A 16,211-nucleotide genomic window follows, 5' to 3' on the forward strand; every position below is an offset into this window, starting at 1 on the left:
CACCTGTGTTGTACATTGTACACAGTAAACATGAATGAGCTTTGCAACAATTAATTAGAATGTAATTATGTAGATTAGCACTGTTTAAGACAGATCTCAGTATTGCAGTGACAAAACTTGTCAACAAACCTGGCATTAGAGTTGGCATGAACAACTTAAGCCATGTATGTAACATAAATTAGCAGCATATCACTTCTCACCCACTAAAAATCACTCTATACACTTTTCTCTGGGAACACAGGATTCTGATATTATAAATGTTCATAATTGATGCTTATATTGTAGTTTTACCTGCTTAGGAATACGTTCACCTGATGAAAGCCAGTAGCTCTGACATCATGTGAGACAGTTTCACTTGAGAGGTTAAAGACTATGAGGAAAATAATCAAGGAAGTAGGTCTCATTTTGGAGACTTAAGATAAAATCTTATATGATAGATGATAACAAGAAGAAAGGCTTTTTTGACTGTTTTTGATAAAAACTGAAATTGTAATTTGTTGCCATATTGCTCTTTACTGCAAAAAGAGTAAAGAATATTTTGCAATAAACAGTGCGTGGTGCCATTTCTAACTGTTTATCATGCTTGTTTCCTTATGCAAGAATGGTGGTTTTTCTTTTACCTGTAGCAGCATGATTTTTAGTGCGTATGAGACAGCAGTGAATAATGGCATGCCGGCATGGGGTAGTTATCATGGGCATTTTTGTTTTGCATTACACCAGATGAGGTCATCCTCATATTTCTTTCACTTTTCTCATGCCCTGCACTTCATGGACCCAGATCAGGAGTTCAAGGAAGAAGAATAAACTCTATTCACCCCAATCTATCCACTCTCCCCACCCACAGCAGCCGGGGTCAGAGTCCAACCTACTGCACAGAGCTATCAGAAAACAACAAAAAGCTACTCACTGAGCCAGCCAGAGCACATGTGCTCCAGCCTTTTCATAAGGTTTGATCACGGTCAAGCCTCAGTGGTTCCCGACTGGTTTGGTTCCCATAAAAATATCACTTGCTACTGCAGACACACTGAGGCATTCATGAGAGACAAGGCGAAGTCAAAGCTCCAAGGACAGCCGTCTGGCAGCAATATGACTTTTTGTGAGATTATATCTGTCGTATTTTAAGTTTTATCTTGTGGGAAATACACAATCTCCAAGCTTGGATACTGTTGGTGGGCTCTGCAGTGAGAGTGATATGAGATGCTTAAGCCAGACCACACAGTTATGCATGTGAATGTCAGCTGTTCGACTAAAAAACAACCCAATAGGCTCATTTTCTCACCTTCTCACAATTCACTTAGGACAAATTAGACTAGATGTGATCAAGGAGGGCTATGTTTACTCGGAAGCCGCAGGGTGTGACTGCAAAAATCCAGCCAGGCTTTTTATGGTGCATAATTGTCTGCAAGTGTTGCTAATAAAACAGGACATATTGATACTTGGGGAAGGCTGTCTGGGGTGAGAGTTGAGGAGCTCAGCAAGTCAGTGAGAGATACTGTGTGCTGGTGAGAGGATCCAAGGCCGACTGCTAGACGCGTTGCAAAGAAAATACACACTCACTGTTGCTTCTGAAGAATGAATAAGGCCATTTTTTGCACAATCAGCATAATTTTATAGCTTTACTCACTTGGATCACCAGGTATAACAATAGAGGAATTGACCTTGATGATATTCCAAGACATAATGACGATACAGTGTCAAAATACTGGCACAGATGGCACAAGGACAACAGGTCTTTGGAAGAGGTACACTGAGACTATACATATCACTCTATACATAAATATCAACACGGTCATAATTATTCTATGAGCATGTGTGATCTTGCAGCATGATGTTCAGTAAGGTTGCAACTGTTGAGAGAGGTGTGGCTGCATGGCGGTGCATTGGTCGAGAGTGAAATGAGGATGTTACCTTCCCTCTCATGCAAAGTCTGGTGGTCACTTTCAGGAATGGTTAATGTGAATGGTGGTTATGCTTTTGTTTGAACTACATCACATCCGAGAGGACAGATAGTTTTGGAGCTGGAGGTTCTTGAAATGTTTGTTGGTGGTGGTGAGTTGCCAGGAGTTTGAATGGGTTCACTGTTGTAGTTGTCAGGTTCCTCCCTGTAAAACACACACGATAACAGGAGGCAGGCCATCTCTGTCCTGCACATGCATTCATTATTTGCTGATGAGGTCTGCTGAGGTAGTATTACTAACTAAGTTTGCAGTTTTACGTACACGGTGGCTGGAAATGCAATTACTGGTGTAAATGTAGTAGGGAAAGGGGGGGGGGGGGGGGGGGGGGGGGGGGGGGGGGGGGGGGACAGTTCTCTGTGGTGCACCGGAGACTCCCAGCCTCATAAATAACTTCCTATCTGTCAGTATCTCTGAGATCCACCAACAGATTGAGGGACCAAACAGGCTGGGACAGTTTGTTGTGGAGAAAGTCCAAGATGATGGTGTTCACAGTCAACAAAAACATAATCCTGGCAAAGGCCTCAGGAGCTTCCAAGTGCTCTGCATCACGATCTGGACCGATCTGACTCCATTATCCACTAATCAGTGTGCACTGTAGGCAGATTACAGCAGGTCAAGCAGCAGGACTGATGGGAGTAGGCGTTCAAAGCTTCTTTTTGGCTACAGTCAGCATCAGGCTTGGAAGAGTTCAATTTACCCTTCATGTCAGGTTATGGCTGCATGTTTCTGTTTTTTGGAGCCAGTAAGGTCTCTGGGTTGACTAATATTCCTCTTGTCTGCTGATATTTGTGTGCATTTGGTCATATAGTAACAAAGCTAATTCTGTGGTAACTTAAATTAGACTAACAACGAAGAGAATGTCAGCTCAGTCCAAAGATGGTGTTCATGTAGGGAAAAAAAACACCCAACAGAAACAAGTAACTTATCAACCAAGAACACTTTATTTGTCCCATTTCTTTACATTTTTTGTCAAATTTATCTACTGGGTGTGTGGTGGAGGAAAGTGCACGCAGTAGGAGAGGTGATAGTGCACAGGGCAGGGGGCAGTAAGTGAGAGAGAAGTGGAACAACGCAGTCACTATGAACAATAGTATGGAGGATCGTCGGTCAAAGGGAGAGGCAAAACTGATCAGTAGAGTGATTTACAGTGGAAGTGGGCCTTGCTTTTATGAAAACTCCTAAGACAACTTGTTAAAATGAAATGCAACCTTCATATATTCATACAGATGATCCTCTATTATCAGTTGATGAGTTTCCTTCTGTTTTGTTTGGCCTAAATAATTGTGATTAACAGAAAATACTTTTTTCTTCTGTCAGCAAATCAACCACATCACATCCTGTTTTTTGGGAATATTTTGGAAATGCATGTTTTCTGATTCAGCATCATGGGCATGGTTATGGGCATACAGTATGGCATCCAAGTGAGTAAACAATATTGGCCACTAAATTACAGTATGTATGATATCATCTGATAAGGCTGCCCTCTCAGTCCTATTTCAGAATTCCTTTTACCCCCGCCCCCACCCCCACTCCCCTCCAGCACGACAGCCTCTCCATATCTGTCCTCCTCTGTCCAGTCTCCCCCAGGCCCCCCAGCTGGCTCTCGGCAAAGCTAAATTTACCCATGGTCATCCACACTTTCATACAGCCACCCTCACACATGCATACACACACGCACACATCAGGGGATCTACAAAGGGGATCGAGTGCAGTCTAGCTTCCACAAACATGCACACACAATGTGTGAGTTTGTGATGGACACTGCACAAACAACACAACACTGAGTCAAGGCATTGCACCCGTACTGGTCATTGTTCACATTCCCACATGGAAATACAAAGGCATGGGCAGAATTTCCAAACAAACACGCATGTGCATGTACACATACCCGTAAAGTGCACATATGGGAACTCCTAGGGATGAAGACATACATGGTATGAGTTCTAGCCAAGAGTTTTGTTGACAAATTTTGGTGTAGAAAGCAGATTTTGGAAAAGTTGACATTTGAACAAAAAAGAAAAAAAAAAATACAGATTAACTGACAAGGCAGGTTATTGTACATGATGTAAGGCAGAAGTAGAGAGAGACAGTATTTATATGATGGGGCAGCATCTGTACTAAGCAGTTGTGTACAGTATGTGTGGTTGGTTTGGAGAACATTGCAATCAGAAAATCATCCAGCCACATCCAATTAAGGGGACAGGGCAAACAATTAAACACTCATTCACACACACCACCTCACCCCAGAACCCAAGTGAACGCCCTTCATTCACCCCTCATTTTATGTAAAGGACCCAACTAACTGTACCTTCCTGTTACACTTCTTATGCTTCCATCATCAATCACTCCTCTGCTTTTCCTTACACCGAAAGGCAATCCAGGTGAATGAAAACATTTCCATTTTACGATTCATCAGGCATATCCCACCCAAATTGAAACCAAATTAAAAACTGTCAAAGCAACACAGACAAAATAAAGCACAAAGTGATTAACAACAAAGGCAAAATAACGAAAAGGTAAGGCAACCCATACAAAATGAAAGTAGAAATCTGAAATGATAAAGAATATAAAATAAACAAGAGCAAGTGATGGAGATGGCAGAGGCACAAAAATAAAGGTGATAGTGAGAAAAAAAAAATCCCCGTCAGCTAGAATGACCTCCAAACATAACCCTCTTCCCCTGCTCTCTAGAACAATCCTGTGGTAACCCCCCTCACAGGGGGCACCTCTCTGTCTACCAGTCCACTTTTGGCATAGACGGACCCTGACACATGCTGCATCATACAGAGTGGCCTCTCATGGCTTAGCAACAGCTGTGGTGCCATCTATTGTCAGCCACGCACAACTGCAGTTTGTGAAAAGGCAAGCCTGTGTCAGCAGCCGTGCATGTTGTACTTTTTAAGATGCTAAGGCTGGTGAGAATAAGCTCGTATGGAGTTGAATTAGGCTAAAGGAGATCGAGGAGAAAGTAGCCAAGAGTCAAAAGAAACAGGATATGCACCCCAATCACAGTTACAAGAGTCAAGTCAAAAACTGGGTCTACTGTGGCACGGTACAGTACACCTTTTCCTTCATCCAGTTTCTCACAAGTGATAGATGGCAAAGGAAGGGTAGCGCACAAGTCAATACAAGGCAAAGTTTTGTAGTGCAAGCATCAATCACGGTAAATCTCATTTGAAAAAGAAAAATATTAGAGGTTCCCCCAACCAATATATAGAGAAAAAAATGTAAACAAAGTCTACTTTGATGGAATTAATAGTTGCACGGGTGTCATGCATTTCATTGCGGAGCCGGAGCTCCTTCCAGGTTCGGGTGTCCTGCTGCCCTGATTGGAGAGGAGGAGGGGTGGAGGCATGGTGAAGAGGTGATAAGCTCCTCCTACTCCAGTTTGACACCCATCTTCTCTGTGTTTAGTAGGTGCAGGCTGTCGTCTATCAGGAAGCTGAGGGAGATGGAGGCACAGGACAGGCATAATTTGATTGTTGAACAATCAGCACAATATGAAAAAAATGCTTCAATGCTTTAAAAAATTATTTTTAGACGGTGTAGATATGAGATATGTATTCAAACAGTACATCTACTGTATGTCTCTAGTATACCTTTCAATTTGCCTGAAACACATCTTAAGACAACATTTTCAAAAGAGTTGTCTTCTCTCCCATGCCAATCACACTTCCTCACAAAAGCACAACTCTCTTCTTTTTCAGCAACTGCCTGATATCCCACTCTAAGACAAAAAGGGACAGCTGACGACGGGACGAACCTGTAGAAGAGGAAGTGCACAGGGATGGTGCTGAGGTGCCAAACGGCGTGGGCATCTAAGACCCAGAGCAGCGGGGGGAAGTCCAGCAGCTCCAGCAGGGCCAGACCGTGCAACAGCAGAACCACCAGACCACATTTCCACCAGTAGGGCAGCGTCCGCCGGTTCTGCCAGCACCAGCACAGCCACCACAGCAGGTTCACCATGCCTGGACAGAGAGAGACACAGAAGTACGGTGAGAGAGGATCAAAGAAAGAGCAGACGTATAAGAGCAGCAAGAGGAGAAGCACAGAGAGGTAACAGGAGGGAGGTTGATAACATATGGGAGTAAGAGCGACAGCAACATTTCGCAGGGACAAACGCAAAACACGGACAGAAAAGGAACAAGAGTAAAGAAACAAAGACAGGTAAAGAGGTAAAACAAAGATAAAGAAAGGGACACTCAAAGGAGAGGGTGCTTTGCCAAGACACCAGATCAGAGTTATCCTAACAAAGATTTGATGGTTGACCTCAATGACCCAAGCAGTAGCATGAATGACAGAAGATGTTCTCATGGTGGACTGAAACACAGCTACTAGTAAGCACTCAAATACAGACAATACGGTTTAAAAAAAAAAAATCTATAATATGACTGAGAAAATCAGAACTATGATGTGACTTGGGAGTGTCTGCTGTACCAATGGTGGCGTTGGCGGCCATGTTGTAGCCGTAGTCAAAACTGACGAAGGTCAGGTACGACACGTGTGAGGTAAAGGCCAGGATGAGCAGGACTCCCACCATGCTGGACACCGCAGGCCGCCTCAGACCCAATGTTCTGATCACGAGAAGAGGGAGGACATGTTAACAGAAATGATGTAGTAGTGCAGTGTAATTAATGGCAACTTTAGCCATCCCACAATGAATGAAGCTTGTTTTTTTCAAGGTGCTCCTGTTCCTGTAAATATCAGCTATTCTTTATATATCAAATATTCAATCAGGATACACAAGAAAGTAACACATCTGAAATAAGGTATGGCAAAGACTACCGGGGTCAAACATCAATGGGGTTTTCCTAAATCCACGTTCAACAGCTAAAAGACAGATAACTAATATTTGTGAAAAATGTGAAATACCTATTTCAGATCTTACCTAACACAGCATAGGTAGATTGAGTAGAGAATAACTGCTGATGCACAGAAATAGTCCATTTTCTAAAAAGGGGTAACACACAGACACACACAGTTACTGACGGCAGAGCCCCACATCAAGATCAAGGATCACTGGAGGACAATTACGGCATAATCTTGTCAGATTTAGCCTGCTCTAATTCAAGGACAATATGCAGCAATCTACAGGAAGGCTCGGCAGTAATAGTATTAGAACATTACTGATTGGCTAAGCTCATGAGCCAGTGAGCATTAAGACACTCTCCTGTACCAGCAGGTGGTTTGGCACGTGGCAGGGCACAGTGCAAGCTCACGGCACGGCGTACGGTGAGAGGCCGCTCTACGACAAAGAGTCTCTGAGACGCAAAGCAAGCCTTACCTCAGTGAGATAGGTGTCCCGGGTGTGGAACACGGTGGACCAGAACCAGGCATTAAGAGACACCTGGAGGAACACACACTTAATTATGAGTCTGCTTTATGATCTCACGATTCAAGTTTGTCGGCCTCGTACTACTGGCAACTTGAACTTGAACTTGAATGACTGCTACCTGGTTTTCCACGATTAAAAAGTGGAATTACTCTTATCCACATAAACATAACATGAAGTTCCTTTTTGTTGGCCAAAACTTCTGACTCAAAGTCCTTGGAGTTTATCGTTCTTTTTTACTCTGTCTTTTTTTTTAGTGAGGCTGACTGAATTCCATGATATTCCATTACTTTTCCCAAGAATTCATTAAATTCCCTTTTCCCCGTCTGGAATAGGTTGTTTACGATTGCACGACTTTCCAGAAGTTACATGACCACAGGGAAAGCTTCTGTGGAGGGTTTTTTTTTTTTTTTTATATATAACAGTTATAACTATATCTGTTTGTGAAAGCGGAGCTCTACCCACCAGAGAGAAGGCGGTGATGGTGTGGTACATGGGGCTCTGGCGTGGTACAGTGCTCCGGTAGCGCAGCAGCATGAGAAGGCAAGCCAGGCCGTTGAGCAGAGAGGCCAGGGCAGACGCTGGCTCCTCAAAACACAGAAAACGTGCAAACGGCCACTACAGGAGAGAAAACATATTCCACAGTAATTACACACCCTTGTTCCCAAAATTCCTATCAACTGAAATGAACAAACAAAAGTATTTGCAGAGTTTTGTTTCAAGCACACACTCAACACAATATTGATTTCAAGCTTTCAGCCATACTAAATAATTGTGCTGCATAATTTTGAAGGATGAAATCCAATGTGCTTTTAAAAAACTGAATACATCTTGAGGTAACTTTTTTCACAATGGATGCATTTGGTATTATAATGAAATTTTTCATATCTGAAGTTTGGTGTGATAGCCCTACTGTTATTCAGCATTGCAGAGCCCAGTGAAAAACCTGAAACACTGCAGCCCCTCTTTGTCTGAGAAACAAACCTTGCCATGAAACTGTGGGACCCTGTAGCCCTCCGCCTGGTAAAGGCCTACGGTGGTCCACATGCACTGGTAGCGACAGTCATCGCGACACGTCCACCCTGGACAGCAGAGACCAAGACAGGAGCTGAGGTTAGATCCAGGCATTTAAAAAGCTCAAACTTACTGAACAGAGTCTCTCCCTTAAATTAAAAGTGCTTTACTGACATGAAAAATGTCCTGTAGAAGGATACTGCCAAAGAACTCAACAGTGCAACTGCGCAAGAAAGAAACGATGAAATAATTATACCTTGCCCTCCAAAAATTTTGTGCTTTTTAGGGGGGACTTTTTCTTTTTAATAAAAGTGTTCTCCTTGTGGATTTGTATTTAGGACAGGAGACAATGAAGTTCTCCTCATTCCTTACTGCCAGCTTTACTAGTTCTCTCTTTTTTTCCAGGTTAGATTAGATATGCTAATTTGCAATCCGTTTTCACTCTCATTCACACACACACACACACACACACACACACACACACACACACACACACACACACACACACACACACACAGTGGTGCAGGTAACCTCATACAGTTGTGGGCCGGGGGGTCAAAAGACAATAGGACCTTTCAGCACTCATGTCCTTGTTCAGCAAGAAATACTGGCTTTATAATGGGCTTTCCTCGTGTGAAACAGCAGCACACGAGTTTCATGAGGCACCAGATATGAACAAACAAACAAACAAACAAACAAAAAAAAAAGACAGTTACTTTAAAGACAAAAACAAAAGGGGGATCAGTGCAAAACATGGCTGAGTGAAACAAAGGCTTAGAGCACAGTCAGTGAAAGTAAATGCAACTGTTAGCCTAGCTGGCTGTTAAATGAAGCTAATGTTCGCGTAAACACAGGGTTTGTTTGTTTATCTATCGAGATAAATACAATGGATGTGATTTAAGGAGGATTGAGCGTTACCCTCTGTGGTTATTGACAGCTGCTAACCGGATAGCCTAGCTTACCTGTCAACAACAACAACAATAAACACAGATCAAAGAGCGCGGGGGCGGCGGAGCTCACCTGTCAGCGCCATGTAGGGCGGCTGGGCGGACTGGAAGCCCCGCAGCCGAGCCCCGGTGCAGTTGGTCCGGACACACTGCTTGATGCAGTCCCGGTACACGGGCTCCTTGTCGCCCTGTGAGCTCCGCACGGTGGTCGCTGACAGAAGGAGGAGGAGGGCGACGCTGGCCAAAGCCGAGAGTCTGACAGATGTGCATCGGGACGACGGCGGAGCCATGGTGAGTGTCGGCCCGTCACAGCGCAAAAGGCACAGCGGGGCGACAGCGGCAGCGACGAGCCCCGCAGCCGACCAGCGTCATCCCCGCACGGCTACTGCCTGTGAGAGCCGGGCTGAGCTGCCTATCGCCTCCTGACTCCCCAAACTGCACCGTCCGTCCGCGGCTTCGTGCTCTCTGGACACGGGTCAAGCGTCCCAGGATAAAATACAGCGTCTTTGGTGGCTGCTTTCAAAATAAAACATTTAAGGAGGAACATGCTTTGGTACGTTTTATTTTGAGCAAGAAAAATAAGGTTACAGCTACTCTTAGTATTAAGGTTTTAAACCATCCTTCACCTCGCTTTTAAATGTGATGTTTTTCTGTTGGGCGCTTTCAAATAAATAGTAGATTTACTATTTTGTAAAGCGACCGATTTTATAGTTTTATTTTGAAGGCGAAAACGGCTTGTTTCCGGTAACAGTAGCTTTTTTTCTCTCTATTTGAATAAATGTATCTCAAGTACATGAAGTGTACTTGTTACATACATTTTTTTTCTCAGAAAACTTGCTGTAAATATACTTGAGCATATAAATAATATAAAAATAAGATAGAATGGGCGACAAATAACAAAATGTAAGGAAGTTAACAGTTGCTACCTTGAGGGATCTGCTTCCTGGTGTACAAGGCGCATGCGTGGTTGTACGATTCTCACATCTGTCGGGGATAATATTGTTTTTTTAGTCTTTTTGTAAAACATATGGAAGATTAATGTATTAATGTGCATTTTGCACAGTTGTAATGATGGCCGCATGTTACAATCTACAGTTTTTAAAAGAATTGTTACGTAGGTGATCTGACTCGCTACTCAAAGATTACCTGTCATGACACCTGTGTCAGGACAGATGTGTGGAAGTGAACCTTGACATCCATCAATCAGCTCAACTGACAGATGAATAACAGATAGACAGATAGCTAGACAGATGCTTGGAAAATCAGGGTAGAAACAAAGAATAAACCACAGTCTTTACTGTTAAGCAGCAGGCAGAGACAGACGTTTCCTCTGGTGCCATCTCGTGGCTTTTTCCAGAACTACAAGTCCAAATAAATGAGCGCAACACAGGCGCTCATTTTTTTCCCCACAAGACATTAAACTCTTACAAATAAGGTAAAGGAGATATCGCTTAAGTTCATCCATATACTCTGTTGCTGTGTCCAGTGCAACATTTCTCACAAAGGTTAAAGAGTGACACAGATGTGAAATCAAATTGTTTCCTGAAACTTGCTTCCCACTTATGGTCTTGTAAATTTACATATAGGCTGTGGAGGGCAGTTAATATTTTTTTAGTCAAGAATATTTTCTCATATTTTACTATTTTCTATAGAGATATCATGTTTGAAAATGTATTATCCTTATTAATTCAGTTTTACTTCTTACCAAATTCAATTTTCAAAAATGTATTTATGAAGGAAATAGAACAACGGGTTTCTTCCTGACAAAAAAAAAAAAAAAAAAAAAAATCACCTTACCCCTTGTGTTTTTTAATGATATTTTTTCTCCTATCTTTGTTTTTTTCTTTTCCAATGTTCTTTTATTAGTTTTTTATGGATCTACTGTACATGCATACATACACCAAATGAAAACAAAAGGTGAAAAATTCACTTTAACTTTTTGAGGTGAGATGAAGGTTCATGATGCAATGACCTCTTGTGTCACTGTAAATGTTTGCTTTGCTGCTTTGAATATACAATTTGACATCGAACTAGGACATCATTCACATACAGCACATGTTCTAATCCTGTTTCTAAATAAATAAACACCGTGATCTCCTATGGAAATAATATGAAAAGCATAGTCTGAGCTGGCGGTGAATGCAATAAATCAAAGAGCTACGATTATTGAGGAAAACAAGAAAGCCAAATCATACATATGTGCAGTGTGGAAATGAGACTGGAGATGAGGTAGAGACTGCGAACAAACTCAAGCAGATTCATTTTAATTCACTTTACAAACTCTCTGTCTGCAGCTTGCACAAGAAGAAAGCTGCATGATTCCACTCCCTGTGGTATTGATCACAGCTGAAACGGATCCAAAACACAATCAATGAAGGAGGAGCATAGGACAAAAACATTAGGATCAGGATGTTGATCAGGATCCGAGGCTGTAAGTCTCTCATTCGATCTTTTCAGGATGCCACAGATTGCACTGCTTGTTGTGACAGTCAGAATGAAGAGGGTGGCTCAGTATTTGTCCATGACGTGCAGCGAACAAGGCCAGTATGACAGAGCCAACGCCATCAGCCAGCACAAACATATCCACGGTCATCACACTCATCATTGCCTGGTAGATAAATACATTAAAGGACAACAGGAAGGCAAACATGTTCCTTAACTTTACATTCCATCAGATGAAGTTACTGCTTATTTCAGGCAGATTTATAATCAGAAAAGCAAGTCCATGATGTTAGGCTCTGTATCATTGTGTGCTTTTGTCATTTGTGCTTTGAATAGCAGGAAACTCAAAGAGGGAGGAGGAAAATGGTTCATAATGCTGTGTCCTGCCATATGGCACACATTCAAATATCATAAATTCACTCACTGGATTTTCCTGTGAGGTTAGCAAACGGAAACAAGCCACAATAGAGGAATTCCTTTGAAATTTAAAGTTAACATCTACCATGTCACTCAAGCAAGAGGGCTTTAAATGTTGTGGTGCATCACTGGCCTTTGACATGCATCTCCTGTAATATGAGAGGTTACCATCCCTCTGCAGTTTTGAATGATGTCTCTTATTTTAAATATGCTTTGCCATATATTTAAACTGACACACTCACCATCAATCGCTGCCAAAAGTCTGTCAGCAGTGATCATTAATGTGATTTCATAGTGATCAGTTATGTTTTTGCAAAGCACATGTAAATAAAAGTAAAATACACAAAGATTTATTGGTGGTTTTGCAGGTGACAGAATACACCACGACACCATTTGCCTAATGAGACAGGTGCATATTGGATCGTGAATCATGTGTACTGAAGTTTGTGGAATTCTCAAATGTCCAAAACAGAGACAGAGGTGCTGAAAACTCCCATTTATCCTTCTTTAGCATTGGTTTTATTTCAGAAAACACATTAAAAGTTAACAGGAGAGAAAGCAGAGACACATGTAACAGCACCAACTTGATTTTTAAAACGATGTGAGCTCAATTCCTAACCGATCTCTCAGAAAAGTCAGCAATGACACCTCAAATGTCTTTTGCTGCCTTCAGGGGCTGTCAGAAATATCACCACTTCAACACTTGGACAATGATGTGTAGTCATCCTTTCATTCTGTCACTACAGCACGATGTTATGTTCATGCACAACGCCTCTTTATTTCCAGAATAAAACTACAGCCTCCAAATAAGCCTTTTTGGTACAGAATGTACAGTGTGTATTCACGACTTCCAGTCCCAGAAGTAGGATTTTATAAAGGCAGAATTTGAAGGCAGCATTCATGGTATTTGGTGGTGACATGCATACTCTTGAGAATTAAATTATGACACATATTTCCCAAGGGAGAAAATGGTTTATTGTTTGAATGTAGTCTGGTGTTGTCTTGCACTGCAAATAGATGCATTGTTTTCAGTTGGATAATAACCCCTGTTCCGTGTGTGTATATAAATAATTTTGGGTGTGGCAGTTACAAAAATTAAACAATGAAAACTTGATGCATTTTTTTTATTCTCATGATTGATATATTTAGCATGACTAGAAGTAGTTATAAACTGAGCAATATTTAGTTACAAAGAGTTAGGAAGGTTACAAAGAGCTTATTTTTCATATTTGTCTTCAGAAACCACAGAAGAACCAAAAGAACCAAAACCAAAAGAAGAAACTACATGAAAGAACCCAGAATAAATAGTAGGTGTTTATCTATCCATACATACATTTTCTATAACAAAACAGTCATGCATAAAGGTCATTTTTTCTTCCTGCATTTTAGCCAGTTGAGTTTTCCCAGATTCTTCACATGCAGGATGGACATTAATGCATTCCCTGTTGAAATGAAGGACATTACTGGAACCACCACAAGGCACCAGTAGGTCACTTCATCGATGCTCATGAAGTTGGACGTGACGTAAACTGCCAGAGTGGGAACGTAGGTAACAAACGAAATCACAAGGTTGTTGACAATCACCTGAAGAGCCCTCTTCTTTTGGGGGTGGAGGCCTCTTCCTCCGCGTTCAGACCTCTTCAGAGCCCAGAGAATGGAGATGTCACAAAACGCAATCACCGGGAGAGTCAAAGAAAAAATGGACAATTTGAAGGGTGTATTAAAAATTGCTTGAAACTCCACGACAAAAAAGCACCCATAAGCAAATGTGACGGTCCAAACCCCAGCAGCCATCAGGATCCTGGGAGTCAGACTCTTTCTCGCTCTGTAAGTGACTGGAAAAACCACGGCCAGGAAGCAGTCCAGACAGATACAAGTGATAAACAGAGGCTTCCCACACACGCTGAATGAAAACATGAAGGAAACGAAATGTTCATACACAATATCTTTCCCGAATAAATAATTATACACCTCTGGCATGATAAAGAACAAATAGACCACATCCATGATAGCAAGGTTTAACACAAAGACATCATGCGGGGTGAAGGCGGTTCCCCTCCGTTGTCTCTGGAACATCTCCCAAAGGATGGTAACACCCGGAGGAAACCCCAGAAAGAAGGAGGCAATACTGACACCCATCCAGATGGCAATGCCTTCCCATTTGCCATAACACTTTTCAAAATAACCTGCTGTAGCATTGGCGTAACCAGTGATGTTACTTAACTGAGACATCATGATCTGAAGTATAGCACTGCCGATTTCCCCAGAGCTTAATTCTGAAAATTTAAAAAAAAAAAAAAAAAAAAATGGAAAAAATGGAAAAAAAAGAAAAGAAAAGAAAGAAAAAGAAAAAGAAAAAATACATGAAAATTGTCTTCCACTCTACTGTGAATCGTTTTTTTGTATTGCAACAACCAGCTAAAATAATATCATACTTGGAACTTACCTCTTGCTGCTGGTTGGAGAGTTTGTAGTAGCTCGTATGATCTGTTGTATTTGAGCAAGGGATTCTTGATTTGAATACTGTATGTGCGCCAGTGAATATCAAATGTGACAAGCCACACCATCATCATCTGTCACTTGACTCTTTCGACAGCTGTGTTTTTCCAAACCAGACATAATATAATGAAGTGGGATGTCAAAGTCGAGGTGATCAGTGGAGACTATAATGCTGCAGGTTGCATGACATGTAATACCTCCTTTCTCCATTCATCAAATGTAAAAATGGCTGTATTGTAATAAGGATGTATTTTGCAGCCAGAAGATGTCTGGTGCCAGCAACCAGCTTCTGGGAGTCACTGGGTCCAGTGATTCCTCTGCATGCATGGCCAGTGAACAGAACAGAGCGAATTCAAGAGTGGTTTCAGGATGAGGTCAAAGTCACTCTGGACTCCCCAGTTAATATATTTAAACATCACCCAGAGTTTATGGGAATTAATGCAGAATCCAAAAAAAAACGATTTCCCACCTCTTTCTTCCTGTAGTTGTTTTGAAGGCAAATTGTGGCCCCCAGTCCTTATAAGGTAATTGATTTACATGTATGTTATTAGGTGTTTCTATTATTTTGCTTTCCTTTGGGCATTTAGGATCACGGACTGACACTAAATGTGAACATTATTAAAGATACCTCGTGTGCTATTTGTGCTGTATGTTGCAATATGTGCTGTTTTGCGTCTTTGAGTGGATTTCGTCATCTGTCTCTCTTGACTGTCATTATCAAATAAAGGAGAAATGCCAGTCAGTTAGCAATATTGAGTTTCTGAATCAGTAATCTTACTGATTTTACGTATTAATGAGTAATCAGTGATTTGCATTTACATTTTGAAAAGTAACCGTCCAAGCCTTAATAATGCTTCACTATATGCATAGTACAGTCAGTGTGCAGTCAGTCATTACTGTCAGCATCTAGGCTTTCACCCACGATCCCACTTAAACCAGCAGACACAGTGTAGTACGAAAGATAGTGTTTTTTATTTGTACTTCTTTATTTGTTACAGTGGAGATATAGACACAGTCACGGCAACAGGAGAGAAACAGCAGGAAGAGGGAGGAAGGAGAGTTGAAACAAAGATGTTTTCCTTTTGCCTCTCTTCTTCCTCCCACTCACTGTCCTTCGCCATCTCTTTCTCTGTATACAAGATTTAAAGCTAAAAAAAACAAAACCTTGCTTTCCTCTTTCCACCGCAACCCTTTCCTTTATACCTACGTCTTAGAGGGGGAGAGAAAAACTAAGAGAGAGGGGTAGGCAAGCTATTGTAGTACAGTACTCCCACTCTTTTACTTTGTTCTCCTTTCCAATAAAAGCATAGGGACAAGTCCATCAAATACTCCATGTCGAGTTGAGACTAACAGACCGACTGGGTCAGACTGCCTACTTGTTTCAAATAAACAGCTGTGCATGCACCACAGCACCCAAGAGAAGCTTTGACTGACCGCCGTGTACACTGGACTGCATACGCACACACACGATGTAGGTATGATGCATGCACTGCCGGCCTCAACACAGAGGGACAGAAGTGAGTGATGGGGGAAAGGGAGGAGGACCAAGAGGCAGGGAGAGAGATAGAGAGAGGAGCTGTTTCAGTATCACAAGATTATTTT

The 16,211-nt window shown here is 41.9% G+C and overlaps 1 protein-coding gene across 1 annotated transcript; it reads right to left on the minus strand.

Annotated features, from left to right (window-relative positions):
- Positions 1-2,876: 2,876 nt before the first annotated feature.
- Positions 2,877-9,750, minus strand: pgap3 (post-GPI attachment to proteins phospholipase 3). The gene is made up of 8 exons (XM_030078270.1): positions 9,325-9,750; positions 8,275-8,372; positions 7,756-7,908; positions 7,243-7,305; positions 6,847-6,908; positions 6,396-6,532; positions 5,722-5,926; positions 2,877-5,400 (listed from the first exon to the last, which is right to left on the minus strand). The coding sequence occupies exons 1-8, from the start codon at positions 9,539-9,541 to the stop codon at positions 5,337-5,339; spliced, it is 999 nt and encodes a 332-aa protein (XP_029934130.1). The 5' UTR covers positions 9,542-9,750; the 3' UTR covers positions 2,877-5,336.
- Between the last annotated feature and the right edge of the window lie 6,461 nt (positions 9,751-16,211).

This window comes from Myripristis murdjan, chromosome 19 (assembly GCF_902150065.1).
Source record: "Myripristis murdjan chromosome 19, fMyrMur1.1, whole genome shotgun sequence".
Classification (NCBI taxonomy): domain Eukaryota; kingdom Metazoa; phylum Chordata; class Actinopteri; order Holocentriformes; family Holocentridae; genus Myripristis; species Myripristis murdjan.

What these genes read in the sequence shown, in the direction of transcription:
- pgap3 (XM_030078270.1), bottom strand. Translation starts at nt 9,541, where the DNA reads ATGGCTCCGCCGTCGTCCCGATGCACATCTGTCAGACTCTCGGCTTTG. An exon ending in GCCCTACATGGCGCTGACAG is followed by an intron (nt 8,373 to 9,324) that starts GTGAGCTCCGCC and finishes TCTGCTGTCCAG; the next exon opens with GGTGGACGTGTCGCGATGAC. An exon ending in GGCCGCCAACGCCACCATTG is followed by an intron (nt 5,927 to 6,395) that starts GTACAGCAGACA and finishes CTCTCTGTCCAG; the next exon opens with GCATGGTGAACCTGCTGTGG.